Here is an 18,934-nt window from a genome sequence, read left to right as displayed (position 1 = left end):
CAAAACTGTGATTAGCTCTAAAACAGAAACTGCTCTTACCAGGATTATCAAAACCTCCTTAGTTGCCAAGTCAGAGATTTTTACGTTCTTAGATTATTTTTTATCCATATTATCAAACACTTTGGACTACCCTCTTGAAACTCTCCTTTCTTTGAGTTTCTGTGATACCTTTCTCTCTATTTTTCCTATTTTTCTTATCATTCTCCAATCTATTTGCTGCTCTTCATCTACCAGACCCTTAAACGTTTGTGTTTTTTGATCTTCTCTCCTTCTCAGTCCCTTGGGTGATCTTACCCACACCTATGACTTCAATATGCTGAAGATTACCAAAGCTGAATCACCAGTTCCTAAAATAAATTCCAGACCCTTACATTCAACTGATCAGTAAACATCTCTACTTGAAATGTCCTGCAAGTGTTTCAAACTCAGTATGTTCTAAAACATTTTTCTTTTTGTATTTCCTCTAAGCAAACAGCATCAGAATCTATAATAATATCACAAATCAGATACCTTAAAATCATTCTCAACACCCCAGGCCTCCACCTCCACAATTCTACATCCTAAATTCTCTTAAAGCTCTAACCTCAACTCCAATCTTACTAACTATTACTTAATATCAAATGCTCACCACTGCCTGACTAGATTATCATAAATGACTAACTGGTCTCCCCAACCTAGATCCTTCAAAGGCTTCTTTTGCACTGATGCCAGGGTGAGTGATCTTGAAAAAATACATGTCACTAAGCTCCATAAACCTCAAAATAAAAACCAAACACTCAGGGCCGGCCCCGTGGCAGAGTGGTTAAGTTCGCGCACTCCGCTGCAGGCGGCCCAGTGTTTCGTCAGTTCGAATCCTGGGCGCGGACATGGCACCATTCATTGAGCCACGCTGAGGCAGCGTCCCACATACCACAACTAGAAGGACCCACAACTAAGAATATACAACTATGTACCGGGGGGCTTTGGGGAGAAAAAGGAAAAAAATAAAATCTTTAAAAAAAAAAAAAAAAAACACTCTAACATAGTATACATATTCATTCACGATCAGGTCTTTGCCCAACTATCCAACATCACGTAGTCTAAAATATACCCTTTAGAATTTCCTTTACTGAGGGTCTTTTGGAGGTTAACTCTCTCATTTCATTTGTCTATCATTATATTCTGTGCTCACCATTGTTAGATCATCTCATTGGGTATAGAAATATAGGTTGATAGGTCTCCCCAACCCTGAACTCCAAAGATACTATTCAACTGTCTCCTGGCTTCTATTGCTGCTATTCATAAGTCAGCCACATTCCCAACTACTGCACCTTTATGGGTGACCTGACCTTTTCTTTTTGGCTGTTTTGTTTAAAAACAACTTTACTGAGATATCGTTGACATACAATAAACTGCACCTACTTAAAGTTTACAATTTGGTTAACTTTGGACACACATATACAGTTATATGTTACTTAACAACCAGGCTATTTCTCAGAAATGCATCATTAGGCAATTTCATCACTGTACAAACATCACAGAGTGTACTAACACAAACAGAGATGGTATAGCCTACTATACACCTAGGCTATATGGCATTAAGCTCATGGGACCACCAGCATACATGCTGTCATTGATCAAAATGTTGTTCTGCAGTGCATGACTGTACAACCATAAAACATAAACACAGTTAAGATAATGAACATATCAATCACACACAAAAATGCCCTCATATCCCCTTGTAATCATCCTTCCTCCCTCCACACCCATACTCAGGCAACCAGTGACTCACTTTCCATGACTATAGGTTTAGTTGGCATTTTCTTGAGTTTTATATAAATGGAGTCACACAGTATAGACTCATTTCTGTCTGGCTTCTTTCACTCAGGATAATTATTTTAAGACTCATCTGTGTTACTTTATGTATCAACAGTTCATTCCTTTTTATGCTAAATAGTACAACATGGTATGGGTATATCACATTTTGTATATCCATTCATCTACTGATGTACATTTGGCTTATTTGCATTTTTTGGCTAATTATTTAAAGCTGCTATGAACATTCATACACAAGTATTTGTACAGACATATGCTTTTGCTTCTCTTGGGTAAATATATAGGAATGGAATGGCTGAACTGCATATTAGGTACATATTTATCTTTTTTAAAAAGCTGCCAAAATGTTTTCAAAAGTGGATGTACTACCATATGATCCAGCAATTCCACTTCTGAGTATTTATCTGAAGGGAAAAGAAACACTAACTTGAAAAGATATGTACATCCCCATGTTCAGTGGAGCATTATTTACAATAGCCACGTCAAGGAAACAACCTAAGTGTCCATGAATGGATGAACGAATAAAGAAAATGTGGCATACGAATACACACACACACATATACACGCAATGGAATATTATTCAGTCATAAAAAAGAAGGAAATCCTGCCATTTTGCAACAACATGGATGGACTCTGAGGGCACTACACTTAAGTGAATTAAGTCAGACAGAGAATGACAAATACCATGTAATTTCACCTTTATGTGGAATCTACAAAAGAAAAAACCCAAACTCACAGATACAGAGAACAGATTGGTAGTTATGAGAGGCAGCAGGTGAGGAGTGGGCGAAATGGGTGAAAGTGGTCAAAAGATACAAACTTGCAGTTATAAATCAATTAAGTCCTGGGGATGTAATGCGGTGACTACAGTTAATAATACTGTATTATATATTTGAAAGTTGCTAAGAGGAAATCTTAAAAGTTCTCAAGAGAAAAATTTGTAATTATGTGTGGTGGTGGATATTAACTAGACTTATTGTGGTGATCATTTCACAAAATATACATATATTGAATCATTATGTTGTATACCTGAAACTAATATTATATGTCAATTATATCTCAATTTAAAAAATAATTTAAAAATACAGGCATACCTCGAAGATACTGCGGGTTCAGTTCCAGACCACCGCAATAAAGAGAATGTCGCAATAAAGGGAGTCACGTGAATTTTTTGGTTTCCGAGTGCATGTAAAAGTTATGTTTACACTATACTGTAGTCTAGTAAGTGTGCAATAGCACTATGTCTAAAAAAACAGTGTACATACCTTAATTTAAAAACACTTTATTGCTCAAAAATGCTAACTATCATCTGAGCCTTCAGCAAGCTGTAATCTTTTTGCTGGTGGAGAGTCTCATAAAAAACAATATCTGCAAAGTGCAATAAAGCAAAGCACAATAAAACGAGGTATGCCAATAAATAAACCTTTTAAAAAAGTGAATGTACTATTTTACATTTCCAACAGAACTGCCTGCAACTTGCAGTTCCTCCACATCCTTGACAATGCTTGGTACAGCCTTTTTGACTTTAGGTATTCTAATTAGCGATTTCTCTAATGACAAATAACACTGAGCATCTTTTCACGTGCTTGACATCTATATGTCTTCTTTAATGAAGTCAGTTCAAATCTTTTGCCCATTATTTTTATCAGGTTGTTTACTTATTACTGAGTTTTGAAAGTTGTTTATACCTTCTAGATATATATCATTTACCAGATACATGATTTGCAGATATTTTCTCATGGTCTGTGGCTAACACCGTCATCCTTTAAACAGTATCTTTCTAGTTTGGAGGAAGTTCCATTAATCATTTTTTTTCTTTGGTGTCATATTTAAGAAATTTTGCTTAATCCAAGGTCATAAAGATTTTCACTGATCTTTTCTTCTGGAAATTTTACACTTTTAGGTTTTACATTTAGGTCTGTCATTCATCTTGAGCTATTTTTTTAATACAGTACAAGCTATGGATTGAAGTTTTTTCTTTGCATGTGGATATCTAATTATTCTAGAACCATGTTTAACCGCAGTGAACTGTCTTTGAATCTTTTCAAAAATCAGTTGCTCAGACATATGTGAGCCTATTTTTAGACTCACTATTCTGCTCCACCAACCTATGTGTCTACTTGATGCCAATACCACAGTCTTGATGATTGTTGTTTTATAAGTCTGGAAATCAGGTGGTGTTAGTCCTGCAAGTTTGTTCTTTTTCAAAGTTGTTTTGGATCTTCTAGGGCCTTTGCATTTTCATATGAATTTTAGAATCAGTTTTCACTTCAGGATTTTGGTTGAGATTGTGTTGAATCTATAGTTCAGTACAGAAAGAACTGACATTTAACAATATCAATTTTTCCAACGGATAAACAGGGTTTATTTCTCATTTAGCTCTTCTTTAATTTCTCTCAGGAATTTTTTGTACACAGTTTTGCATATTTTTAATGCTATCATAAAGTTTTTCTTAACTTCAATTTTGTACTGTTTGTTAGTATATAAAAATACAATTGATTTTCGCATATTGATCTTGTATTCTGAACCTTACTAAACTCATTCATTAGTTCTAGTGACTCTTCTACATTTCACCAAATACTCTACATAAACAATCAAATCTCTACAAATGTAGTTTTACTTTTTCCTTTCCAATGTGGGTGGCTTTTCTTTCTTTTTCTTGCCTGACTGCACTGGCTAGAACCTCTAATACAATCTCGAATACAAGTGGTAAGAGTGGACATTTTTTTTCCAATATTTTTAATTGCTATTAAATATACATAACATAAAATTTACTATTTTAACCATTTTTAAGCGTACAATTAAGTGGCACTGAGTACATTCATATTGTTGTACAATCATCAATATCATTCACAGAATTTTTTCATCTTGCAAAATTGAAACTCTATACCCATTAATAATAACTCCCTATTCCCCCAACACTGCAGGCCCTGGCAACAACCATTCTATTTTCTCTCTTTCTGATTTTGACTACTCGAAGTACCTCACTTAAGTGGAATCATACAGTATTTGTCTTTTTGTGCTTGGCTTATTTCATTTAGTATAATGTCCTAACAGTTCATCTATGTTATAGCATATCAGAATTTCCTTCCTTTTTAAGGCTGAGTATTCTATTCTACATACATATGACACTTTGCTTATCCATTCATCTGTTGATGGACACTTGGGTTGCTTCTATGTTTTAGTTATTGTGAATAATGCTACTATAAGCATGGGTGTACAAATACCTCTTCAAGACCCTGCTTTCAATTCTTTTGAGTATATACACAGAAGTGTAATTGCTGGATCATATGGTAATTCCACTTTCAATTTTTTGAGAAATCGCAACACTGCTTCCCATAGAAGCTATACCATTTTCACACCTGTCTTATTTCCTAAACTTAGGGAGATAGCAGTCTTTCATCATCAAATATAATGTCAGCTGTAAGTTTCTCAGAGATGTTCTTTGTCATAGTGAGGAAGTTCCCATCTATTCCTAGTTTGCCAAGACTCTTTATCAGGATTGTTTTTAATGCTATTCAGCATCTACTGAGATGATCATACAGTTTTCTTTTTTGTTCATTAACATGATGAATTACATTGATTGGTTTTCTAATCATAAACCAACATTGCACTTCGGAATAAAGGTCCACTTGGTCATGATATATTTCTTCCTTAAATATACTGTTGGATTCAATTTGCTAAAATAACGTCTAGAATTTTTGCATTTATTTTCATGAAGGATATTGGTCTGAAGTTTTCTTTCACTAATGTCTTTTTCTAGTTTTGTTATCAGAGAAATGTGGGCCTCAAGATTGACCTGGGCAACATTCTTCCTCTGCAATGTTCTGGAAGTGTGTGTAGAACAAATACACATATATCAATTATCTATTTAAAAAAGCTCAATGACACTCTTTTCTTTCTTTTTTTCAAGTTCTTTTCTGTTTCATTTTGGATAGTTTCCATAGCTTTATCTTCAAGTTCACTAACATTTTCTTCTGCAATGTCTGATCTGCCACTAGTCATAGTCATTGTATTTTTCATCTTAGACACTGTACTTTTCATTTCTGTAAGTTTGATTTCAATCTTTTTTATATCTTCCATGTCTCTCTTTAATTTTTAGAACATCAGGAATATAGTTAACTGTTTTAATGTCCCTCTCTGCTAATTCTACTATATCAGTTCAAGGTCAGTTTTGATTGACTGATTTTTCTCCTCATCACGTTTTGTATTTTCCTGTTTCCCTGTATACCAGTTAATCTTTGATTAAATGCTAGACAATGCGAACTTTTTGGGGGTGATGAATATTTTGTATTTCTGTAAATATTCTAAAGCTTTGTTCTGTAATGACATTAAATACTTGGAAACAGTTATCCTTTTGGGTCCTGTCTTTAAAATGTGTTAGGACCAGACCACACGTAGTTCACAGCTAAATATTCCCCACTACTGAAACAAGATCATTCTGAATACTCTACCCAATGCCCCATGAAGTACGAGGTTTTCCAATCTAGATAGTGGAAAGGTACTATTCCCAGATGTGTGTGAGCTCCACGCACTGTTCTCTCTAATTCCCTCAGGTGGTTCTTTCTCTGGCTTCAGGCAGCTTTCCCACATGCATGAACCAACCAGTATTGTGCTGAATACTCAGAGGGGACTGCCCATGGATCTCTGGATTTCTCTCTGAATAGCTTTCTCCTTTTTGTTATTCTGTCCTGCAAACTCTAGCCACCTTGGACTCCCTGGATTCAAGACCATCTCAACTCTGGGAGTCCAGTGGGTTCCCCTCCCTACAACGCAATCTGCAAACTCTCTCAAACTGAAGTAATCATTGGGCTCATCTCATTTGCTTTCCATTCACTTCCTGTCCTTCATAGCCTAAAAACCACTGTTAGCTATTTTTGTCTTTTTTTTTTTTTTTTGGGTTATTTCAAGGAGAAAGTAAATCCAGTCCGTTATTCCAACCAAAAGCAGAAGTCCAGTATGGCTGCTTTTAAGGTTTTCTTGTTTGTTTGTTTTTAACATTCTAGAATTTGTATATAACATATATATATTATATACATACATAAAGTGCATTGGCTTCCTTTTTAAGTTTCTTGTTTGGAATTCCCTAAGCTTCCTAGAACTACTGATAGCATCTTCCAACATTTCTTGAAATTTCTCAGCTATTATCTCCTAAACTACCACTTTGCCTCCGTTCTATTAAGTCTTCTGGAGCTCTAATTAAATCAAAATAATAGGCTGGCAAAATTTGAATGATTTCTTTTCCGAGTTCCTGATTTTTTTAATGCATTCATTTTTCAAGAAAAACATACTGAGCACCTACTGTGTGTCAGACACTGTCCTAAGCAATGCAGAAACAAAAACAAGAAACTAAATCTGTCACCTAAAATATTAGATACTGAGGTCTAGAAGAAGGGAGAAAGCAAACATTTATAAGATACTATATTAGGTTTTCAGATCAAGTTGCTATAGGAGCACAGAGAAGGAGTACCTAACCCAGACTGTTGAGAAGGTCAGGTAAGAGTATTTCTCGAGAAGACATAAGTGCAGAGACTTAGAGATAAGAGGTTATATAGTATTAATATTATAACTATGAAAAAATTAAATCGCTAATATACTAGTAAATTTTAAAAAGAAAAATACTCATATCCATATCTATTAAATGTTCTAATAAAAATAACTGAAAAATTATGAATTCCCAAAGTTTTACACTTATAATGTCCTGGTTTGGATTTCTCCAGCTTCATCTCACATCATTTTCCTCCTAGCTCTTTGTGTTCCAATCATACTAGACTCTTTCAGTTCCTCATATGATATGTCCTTTCCTGTCTTACAGACCTTCATTCATGCTGTTTTTGTGTGTGTGTAAAATGCTCTTAGCTTACCCCCATGCCACTCATACTTTTGCCTTTTAAACTACTACTTTAAGGTTCAACTCAAATGTCACTTCCTCAAAGAAACCATTCCTGTTCTACACTAAGTAAGATATCCTTGTACACTACCTTAGCACCACATTTACTTCTTTAATAAAACCTATCATACTTATATCCTTATTCAGTGTATGCCTTCACCAATACTTTAGAAACTGTGGGCCGGTACCACAACTATCTTATTCACCACTGCCTAGACCTAGCACATAAGAACTCAATAATTATCAGTTCAACTAACTGTACCTGATGGTTTTAAACCTAGGAATTAACACACTTTAGGATAAGCAAACTAGTCTCTGAGAAGGTTACCCTTCTAACAACTTAATATAAGGAGAGCAATCACAGCTTTCAATGCTATCGCTTTAGTTACTAATACAAGACTGGACAAAAACCTCATTTTTAGTTACATAAATAAAAAATATTTGATATAGTCTTACCACTTGAAAAATAAATATTTTGTAAAAAGAACTTACCAAAATATTTTTCTTATGTCGTTTCTCCTTTATATGTTTATGAGCTCCCTGAATGTTTTCAATGTGAATTAAGCAAAGTTTGCATAGATAGCGGCAATTGGTATATTCTGGTGAGCGCTGAAAAGAAAAGTTTAAAAGTGCATTTTTTCAGAAACAAGAGAAGTAAATTTTTTACTATATATGTGAATGATACAATTATGTAAATATAGGACAAAAATAAGTACTGAAAGAATAAGTTTTTAAAACCAATCAGTACCTACATACCCAAGAGATAGTTGTTCTTTTCAAACAGTCATCATAGGAGATCATATACCAATTTTAAACAATATCATGATAATGCCAAACACGTTCAATACTTCTTATATAGTCTTTAGAATCCAGGTAAGATAAGAAAGGCAGTCTCACTACTTAGTCTTATTCTAACGCTATCCCAAAAGTTGGTTTCAAATTTTCAGTCTTTTTCATTACTAAAAAAAATAAAATCTACCTTCAAATAGGGGATTTCAAAAGAATGAAGTGCAAATATGGAAGACAATTCCAAAAGCTGAGTTCCAAAAAATTTCAATTAATCACAACCTCATGGGAATAAATGGATACCTTTTGAGTTAACTACTCTGAAGGGAACAATTTTGACACATGAAAAGTATCAGTCACAGTACTTTAGTCATACTATACATAAGTTTTCTCGAAATAATAAAACAACTTAGTAATTCCATAGTGCCTGTTATGTGCCAGGCATTATGCTAGGTGCGTCACATACAATTTGGCATTTTAATTCCCTAATAAGCCAATTAGATTGGTATTATCTTCCTTTTATAGACGTGAAAATAAAAGCTTATAGAAGGCCAGCCCCAGTGGCCTTGTGGTTAAGTTCGCCAAGTTCCACTTCAGCAGCCCAGGTTCAGTTCCTGAGTGCAGACCTACACCACTCTGTTAGCAGCCATGTTGTGCTGGCAGCCTACATACTAAAAAATAGACGAAGACTGGCATGGATGTTAGCTCAGGGCAAATCCTCCTCAGCAAAAAAAATTATAAAAAAGGGGCTGGTCCAGTAGCACAGTGGTTAAGTTCACACACACTACTTTGGCAGCACAGGGTTTGCAGGTGCGGATCCCAGGTGCAGACCTAAGCACTGCTCATCAAGCCATGCTGTGGCAGTGTCCCACATACAAAATAGAAGAAGACTGGCACAGATCTTAACTCAGGGACAATCTTCCTCAAGCCAAAAGAGGAAGATTAGCAACAGATGTTAGCTCGGGGCCAATCTTCCTCAAGCCAAAAAAGGAAGATGGGCAAGAAATGTTAGCTCAGGGCCAATCTTCCTCATGAAAGAAAAAAAAAAAAAAGCTCATAGAGTTGGCAACTTTCACAAGAATACAACAATATTAAGCAGAAGACACTGAATTTAAATTTATGTATATCTGAATCCAATGCCAACACTCTACCCATAAGATTACACAATAAAAAATTACAAAAACGATACATATTGTATTTTAAAGCATTGTTTCTAGTGCCTTACACTGTATCTCAGATTGATCTTCAATAGGCTGCAACTCCTGACAAAAAGATTCTCTCACTGGAGAATATTACATGATTTCTTTAAACGGGAAACCTGCCCCAAATTTAGCAATGGCCCTGCCACAGGCCAAATTAAATATGCCCATCATTTACAGTGTATTAACTTTATAACAACCCTACGAGGATTCCCCATTTTACTAGCAAAGCAACCAAATCTCAAGGATTAAATAATGTGCCCAAAGCAACATGCAAATAGGAAAATTCAGCTCAATCTAGACATTGCAAGTCTTGAGTATAAAAATTCTTTCAAAGGGCCAGCCCAGCAGCACAGCAGTTAAGTTCACACGTTCTGCTTCAGTAGCCAACGGTTCACCAGTTCAGATCCCGGGTGGGGACCTACACACCGCTTATCACGCCATGCTGTGGCAGGCATCCCACATTTAAAGTAGAGGAAGATGGGCACGATGTTAGCTCAGCACCAATCTTCCTCAGCAAAAAGAGCAATGGTGGCAGATGTTAACTCAGGGCTAATCTTCCAAAAAAAAAAAAAATTCTTTCAAATCTGTTCTTATTGTGGTATAAATTAAGCCCTCAAAGAGACTTCTATCTCTTAGTTTCCAATCTCAACAACTTCTTAATTCACCAAATATCTTCTGAGCTCATACTGTATGTCAAACATTTTTCTAGGAGCTAGGGATAATAGTGTAAACAAAACAAATGAAAATTCCTCTCTTCACGAAATTACATTCTAGTGTAGTGAGACAGCTAATAAACAAACAAATGCACAAACAAATACATAAATAGGAATATGGGGCGAGGGGATTTACTGCTTTTAAAAATGAGGTCATCACTTAAGACCTTATTTATAAAGTGACTTAAAGAAAGTGAAGGATTGAGTCATGTGGATACTTGGGAAGAGATATTCCAAGCAGAGCGAAATATGAATGCTAAGGCCCTGAGGCAGGAATGTGCCTACCATATTTGAGAAACTGGGAAAAGACTAATATAACTGCAACAGAGAGGTAATGGGGGCCAGGCCACAAGGCCCCTTGTAAAGACTCTGGCTTTTATTCTAAGTGTGAGGGGAAGGCCTTGAAGGTTTTGAGCAGAGAATTACAAGACCTAATCTGTATTTTAAAGGGATGATTTGCCTTCTATAGTAAGAATAGAAACGGAAAGAATTTATTGCCATTATGAGCATACTGCAATCATCCAGAAGAGAGATGATGTTGGCTTGGTTCAAGTGGTGAAACTGGCAAGAAGGGGTGGATTCACGAGTTGAAAGTATAAATACAGAACACCTAAATCCATGAATATTAATGAGGTCACTAAGGGAGTCACGAGATCACTCATCATATGAATTCTTCAACTGTAAAATGTTAGTAGACAAGGACAGGTCTGGATTCTTTTACTAAGAAAAGCTTGGTATAACACTGAATGGGAAGTCAGAAGGCCTGGGCTGACATCTCATTGACTTTGGATAAATCTCTAACACTGGAGCCTATTTCTATATCCTTACAATGAAATTTAAAAATTTCCCTACCTGGTAAAATAAGTCAATTCTACAAGCAGCTAATCTTTATTTAGGGCTTACTATATGCCAGGCACTGTGCCAAGCACTTTATTTGGATTATCTTTAATCCTCCTAACAACTCAATCAGCTAGGTGTCGTTATTTTTATTAACTCCATTTTAATGATGAAGAAACTGAGGTTTAAGGAGGTTAAATAACTTACCTAATATTATCCAACCACTAAGTGGCAGAGCTACATCCAGTGAGTCCAAAACCATACCCTTAACCACTAAGCAAACTACATCTAATTACTGACCAACCACTAAGTGCAAGGCATTATATTAGGCACACGGCAAATGAGACAAAAATGTTCTCACCACCATGAGCTTCTAGTTTCACTGAAGAGACATATGAAAAATGTTTAAAAATTCCTTTATTATAGTTATAATATTTTATTTTACTTTTATTATTTTATTTATAAAAATATTTTATTTTATTGAACAAATACACTAATAAACATTCTTTAAAGTTTCTACGGACCAGCTAGAATAAACATTTCTGGCCATGGACATTCTAGGTATTTCCTAGGCAATATTTAACACTTGCCATAGGTAAATTTACCCTCCTGATCTAATAGTTTGGATTTCTTCCTTCTTTGGTACTGGTTAAAAATCTTCATCTCTACACTGTGAACCAAAGGACCTGATGAAATCAAAAGCAAGTTGGTAAGAATATTCTCAATGAGCGTCTAAAGCTGGTAAAGAAAAATGTTAATTAAGAGTATACTGGATTGAGTATAAGAGGTTTTGGAGTGCCTGAGAAACAAAGACATATCAGAAAGAAAGAGGATTATAGACATCTATGCTGGGTATTTGCACACTGATTTTACACCACTGCTGTCTAAATTCAACAACAAATAAAATGTCTTCCATGCTTCCAAGCTTTTCTTTCACCCCAAACTGTTCTTTCCTACTATCATCATATCATATACTCATTCCACCCCAACTTCTTCCTTCTCCCAAGAATTGACCTTTCTGCCTTCATATCCTACATATCTTCCTATCCAGTCCTCTGCTTATTCTTCTTGAAAACACATTTTTCACAATTCCTTTATACATGCCATGTAATTTACCCATACCATCCTTCCCCAATCCACCTAGTCAACTCCTAGCCACTCTTCAGACTCAGTTCCAATGTCCCTTCCTTATAAAGTGTTCCCCAAACTGAGTTTCCCAAGTTCTATACTCCAACTCAAGTTGGTCACTCCTTTGTCTAAGATCCCATTTTCAAACAATATTGTTATTATTACTATTATTATTTGCTTACGTTTTTCTCAAATTAGTAAATTCCTGGAAAAGTGGTATTATGTTCTTAAAAATGTCAGGCATGCCCCAATTCAACTTTTTATCACTAGATTACAGCACATGAAAGGCACTCAATATTTATCTTGACAATGCACAGATCCACAATAGCTACTAATTCCAGGCTTAGGAAAGAGAAAATGAAAGGAAAGATAGAACTAAGTAAAATAGCAAATTGCAAAAAAGATTTCCTTCTAACCAGGATCTTGTGAGACTAGCTATTTAACCCAAACCCTTTCCTACATATGGGCCTCTACTCCTTGATACGTCTTTCTATTTTCATAGGGTTACTACCATGTCATAAATTCTATTAATACTCAGGACTGCCTTTTTCAATTTAGAAATGATCTCATTTTTCTAAACTATACAAAATCATACCATATTTTTCTTTCTTATTTGTCAAGAATGATAACCTACTTCCTTGTATGCATACTCACAAATATTCCAAGTATCTAATAGTGAACAGGCTGATTTACAGTTTTTTCCCTCAATACCTAAGTCTTTTCAATGTTAAGGGTAGGAATGCGTATTTCTAAGTTAAGAAGTTAATTAGGGGCCGGACCAGTGGCACAGCAGTTAAGTTCACACGTTTCGCTTCAGTGGCCCAGGGTTCGCCGGTTCAGATCCCAGGTGTGGGCATGGAACCTCTTGGCACGCCATGCTGTGGTAGGCATCCCACATAAAAACTCGAGGAAGATGGGCATGGATGTTAGCTCAGGGCCAGTCTTCCTTAGCAAAAAGAGGAGGACTGGCGGCAGATGTTAGCTCAGGACTAACTTCCTCAAAAAATAAAAATAAATAAATAAATACGAAGTTAATTAGTACTCAGGAACAACATACCAATGACTAGAACAGTTCTTAACACATAGTAGATACTCAGTAAGTATGGGAGAAAAAAGAGGAAAGGGAAAAAGAAAAGGATGAAGTCTAGTACATCGTGTAGTATTTGCTAACTTATTTCTGTCACTCTGAATGGACTGTTAACTTCTAACGGGCAGAAATTGCACATTTTCACCAATATATTCCCAGTGCCTGGCACAGTACCCAGAAACATAACAAGTGCTCAGTACCTATTTGATGAGTAAAGAAATCAAGGTTCAGCAAACTTTTTCTGTAAAGGGACAAGGTAATATTTTGGTAAATATTTTATGCTCTGGTAAATAGTGGTATTTTATGCTTTGAGGCCCAAGGGCCAGATACTCTCTGTAGCAACTACTCAACTCTGTCATGATAGTACAAAAGCAGCCATAGACAATATGTAAACCAATGGGCATGGTTGTGTTCCAATGAAGTTTTGTTTATAAAAATAAGGGGCTAGATGTATTTTACCACAATTTAAAAAAATGAAACACAGAAAAACAAAAACAAAGGGCTAGCCATAGTTTGTAGACGCTTGCGGTGAATGAATGAAGTCAGATTCACAGATATAGGGATTTACTAAACAAGGGAAGGAAGGAAGAAAAGAGAGGAGAAGAGAAGAAGAAAGGAAAGAGGGAACTAAGGAAAGATGAATGCTATCTCTGCCTTAGGAATAGAAGAAGAAAAATAAAAAGAGCTGTGCTTGGGAAAGAACAGTTATGAAACACGCATTTTCCTCCAAATAACTAGAACAACATAGTATACTTTTTCAAGTCGAAAGATGTGATCTCTTTCTAAGCGTTCTTCTGCTTGTTTCAAGCCTAGCCTCTGCTCAGGTGTCAATGTAGATTCATCTATCACAGTGGCATTTTCTAAGTAATCCATCTCTGAAGAATTTTCTTTATTAGATTCATCATTCTTCATTTTACCTAGAAAAGGAAGCAATCACTTAGTTATCATCTGCAGAACTGGTAAATTAAAAAGAAATTTAATGGAAAACAGATATTTAATTCATACACATACAGAAAAAATATTCTTTCCCTGATTGCACAAGTTAGTATACCTGTGTAACACGTAAGTAAGAGATACACATGGTCAAAATTCACAAAGAAAAATCTACTTCATAGGTCAAATGCCTACCCTATTCTTCTAACTTATCAAAAGAGACAAATATGACTGAGATTCACTACACAAGGCAAACATAACTCTGAAGTAAATATGATAAAAAAGTTATTTTAAGTCCCAAAGATTAGTCACTAAAGTCATTTTAGTGACTTTATCACTATACACTAGCAACTAAAAGAATATATATACTCCAGACCACAGACCCACACCAGGCTCCTCCTTCTTTGCTGTCATTAAACTCATGGATCCCTCCACCACAGCAGTAGTTTTTTCTTTGCTTCTCGGCCTCCTAACTAGACTGTAATCTCTTGAAGACACAGACTATGTGCTTTCATTTTTGCATTTCCAGCACCTAGCAATATGTACCTGGTATACAGTAGGTTCCACCACCAGTGTGATTTTTAATTTTTTTTTAATTTATTTATTTGGTGAGGAAGATTGGCCCTGACCTAACATCTGTTGCCAATCTTCTTTTTGCTTGAGGAAGACTGGCCCTGAGCTAACATCTGTGCCAATCTTCCTCTATTTTGTACGTGGGATGCTACCACAGCATGGCTTGACAAGCGGTGTGTAGGTCAGCACCCAGGATCTGAACCCATGAACCCCGGGCCGCCAAAGCAGAGCATGAAAACTTAACCACTATGCCACCGGGCCAGCCCACCAGTGTGACTTTTAAATACCAACTGAATCATGTTATTCCCTTGCTTAAAATACTTAAAAGGCTTTCAAAGAGTTCAGAATAAAGCTTAAACTCTCTAGCACATTACACGCAGTCCTTGCCCTCATGAAGGCAGTAAGCAGAATAAATACAATAATTCCAAGTTGTAGAAGGTGCTATAAAGGAAAAAAGCAAGTAACTGAGAGAGAAACTAACTTTAGATATGGGAATCAGGGAAGGCTCCTCTGAGATTTTAAGCCAAGATCTCAAGAAAGAGAGCCAAGTTGTCTATATTTCTAACCTTATATTCTGCCCTAACACTTTTCTCTTTACTCATACCAAATGGGCTAGAATGGATCACTGCTATTTCAAGTCTCAACGCCCTTATATATGCTGCTCCCCCCACCATCAAGCCCCTCCCTACTTCAACTAGTACTGTTTACCTGTCCTGCAAAATTCAGCTTAAGCATTACCTGTTTCAGAAGACAATCTGATACTCTTTATATTCTCATAGCACTCTCTATTATCTCATATTTGCATAGCAATGTAATTTGTATTCATTTATCTATTTCCTATGTTAGATGATGGACTCCTTGAAGTTAATGACCAGGTCTTATGTAACTTTGTACTTTCAGATTTTAAGACAATGCCTAGATCAGAGATGACACTTAATAAAAGTGTGTTGAATAAATACATTTGGATGTATGTAAAAGCACTTCTAAAAATAAATATTTTATTAATTTATTTATTAATTTATTAGACATTTATTAATAATGTATTAATAAATGTCTCTCCACTCTGCCCTCAAAAGCCAATATATGCCATCTACAAGAACCCTGACAGTCAAATTCTACCTTTTGATAGTATTAATTTTCTGAACAAAGAAGAAATGGCGTGCCTCTGGAGGTGATGTGTCTCCTACCACAAGAGCACAGAAATTTCTAGAATAGGAAGGCAAACTCTTAGATAAAGATATTATAAAAAGGATTTAAACATGAGAAGTGTGGCTAGGGTAGCTAAATATTTCTTAAATTATCGTAAGGGTAACGCTGAAGAACCATGAGCAATGTGCAGTTGTATCCTAATATTTTGAAAAATAATTTAGTTTTTTAGTAACCATTTTATGATGGAAATACTAAAGAAAAGGTGAAATCCTAGTTTTATTTCTATTTCATGAAAAAGGATAGTAGCAAGACAACTAATATTCTAACCTTCTTCTCTTTTCTATATGTGCAACTTGCCCTGCATGACAAGGTAATTAACATCAGCAAATCCTGTAAAATTATCATTTCTGCAAATATAAAGAATTAGAGAAAGTAACGAATCTTTCTTTAAAAATCAGAAATAAATGAAATTATTTACTTTCCTGAAATCAACATCAAAATAAAATATCAGGCAGAATTTCCCAAATTTTGTTCCACAAAACACTAGTTCCATGAGATGTTAATACTCTCACAAAACAACAAGAGTTGAAAACAGTATTCAAACAAAAATCTGTACATGAATGTTCATAGCACCACTCACTATTCACAATAGTCAAAGGTGGAAACGACTCAAATGTCCATCACTGACAGATGGATAAACAAAATGTGGCATATCTATACAATGGTATATTATTCAGTTGTCTTAGTCAGCTTAGGCTACCATAACAAAGTACCACAGACTGGTAGCTTAAACAACAGAAATTTATTTTCTCACAGTTCTGGAAGCAGGAAAGTCCAAGATCAAGGTGCCAGCAGGGCCAGTGTCTGACGAGAGCTCTCTCCTTGGATTGCAGACAGCCACCTTCTCGCTGTGTCCTTACGTGGCCTTTCCTCAGTGCATGTAGAGAGAAATATCTCTCTCTTCCTCTTCTTATAAGGCCTCTAATCCTACCAGATTAGGACCCCATCCTTATGACCTCATTTAATCTTAATTACCTCCTAAAAGCTCTTATCTCCAAATACAATCACACTGGGAGCTAGGGCTTCAACACACGAAATTTGAAAGGAGACAATTCAGTCTATAGCATCAGTCTTAAAAAGGAAAGCAGTACTGATACATACTATAACACCAACGAACCCTGAAAGCATGGTAGTTAATGAAAGAAGCCAGACACATATTATATGATTCCATTTCAATGAAATATCCAGAATAGGCACATACATAGAAACAGAAGGCATATTAGTGGTTGTTAAAGGCTTAGGGAAGGGGGGATAATGGGGAGTAACTCTTAATGGATACAGGGTTTCCTTTTGCGGTGATGAAAAAGTTCTGCAATTGTGATGATGGTTGTACAACACTGTAAATGTACTTAACGTCACTATCTTGCACACTTAAAAATGATTAAGATGGTAAATCTTATATATATTTTATCATGAAAAAGAAGTTAAACTTGGAGTTACTATGTGACTCGGCAATTCCACTCCAACATACACATCATGGAGAAATGGAAACATACATCTACACAAAAACTTTTAAACAAATGTTCACAGCAGCATTATTCATAATAGCCAAAAGATGGAAACAATTCAAATATCAACTGATGAAAGGATAAACAAAATGGATATATCCATACAATGGAATATTATTCAGCAATAAAAAGGACTGATGTACTGATACATGTTCCAACATGGATGAATCTTGAAAACATTATGTTAAGTGAAAAAAGCCAGACACAAAAGGCCAGGTGTTGTATGATCCCATTTACATAAAACAGGCAAATCTATAGAGAGAGAAAGATTAGTGGTTGGCAGTAGCTAGGAGGAGGGGGTAATGAGTAGTGACTGATAATAGGTGTGGAATTTCTTTTGAGGGTGATAAAAATGTTTAGCAATTAGATAGTGGTGATGTCTACATGACTTTGTGAACAGACTAAAAGCCACTAAACTATATATTTTAAAACAGCAAACTTTATGGCATGTGAATTACATCTCAATAAAATTATTATATAAAAAGGTAAATAAGAAAAATTAAAAATATGACAGATGGTGATAGAGAAAAAGTTACTATGGAAAAAAGTAAACAGGTAAAAGGAATAAGGAGTGTCAGAGATGGAGGAGGGGATGGTAAATTTTAGATAAGTGATACAGTAAATATCTCACTGAGAAGGTGAAGAAGGTAAGAGAGTTGGCCACATGGACATCTGGGGGAAGAGTCTCCCAAGCAGAGAAAGAAGCAAATGTAAAGGCCATCAGGTGGACATTTGCCTTCACATTTGAGGAACTGCAAGGAAACTAGGCAATTTGAGCAGAGAAAAATAAAAGGTGATAAGGAGACAAATGAGCGCAGAGAAGTGGGAGAGTGCCACAGATCACGTAGGGCCCTACAAGTCACTGCAAAGACACTAGCTTTTATTCTGATGTATGGGAAACCATTGAAACATTCTAGACAGTACTAACATGATCTGAACAATTTTAACAGGATCATTCTGGCTGCAATGTTGAAAACACAATGAAGAGTGGTGTAAGTAAAAGTACGGAGATGAGCAGGTTATACTGCTCAAAAGCATGATCCTGACCAGCAACATCAATCTCATTCCAGAGCCTGTGAGAAATATAGTATCTCAGGCCCCACTCTAGACTTTCTAAACCAAAAATCTCTGGGAATGGAGTCCAAGAATCTGCATTTAATATGATTCCCAGGTGACTCATATGCAAATTAAAGTGTGAGAAGCCCAGATTTAGACTACTGTCCCCTCAAATAATCACCAGGCTCACTCTCTTA

The 18,934-nt window shown here is 35.8% G+C and overlaps 1 protein-coding gene across 7 annotated transcripts in view; it reads right to left on the bottom strand.

Annotated features, from left to right (window-relative positions):
- The window catches only part of TUT4 (terminal uridylyl transferase 4), a 116,139-nt gene that overhangs the window by 68,075 nt on the left and 29,130 nt on the right, over positions 1-18,934 (bottom strand). For all 7 annotated transcript variants that reach the window (XM_046661304.1, XM_046661300.1, XM_046661302.1 and 4 more), the window contains exons 3-4: positions 14,212-14,375; positions 8,198-8,314 (exon numbers count right to left, since the gene is read on the bottom strand). In XM_046661304.1, coding sequence (XP_046517260.1) covers positions 8,198-8,314; positions 14,212-14,375 — 281 coding nt within the window. The remainder of the gene's footprint in view (positions 1-8,197; positions 8,315-14,211; positions 14,376-18,934) is intronic.

This window comes from Equus quagga, chromosome 5 (genome assembly GCF_021613505.1).
Source record: "Equus quagga isolate Etosha38 chromosome 5, UCLA_HA_Equagga_1.0, whole genome shotgun sequence".
NCBI lineage: Eukaryota > Metazoa > Chordata > Mammalia > Perissodactyla > Equidae > Equus > Equus quagga.
Note: the sequence above shows the minus strand (reverse complement) of the source record. Positions and strands in the feature narration are given on the sequence as shown.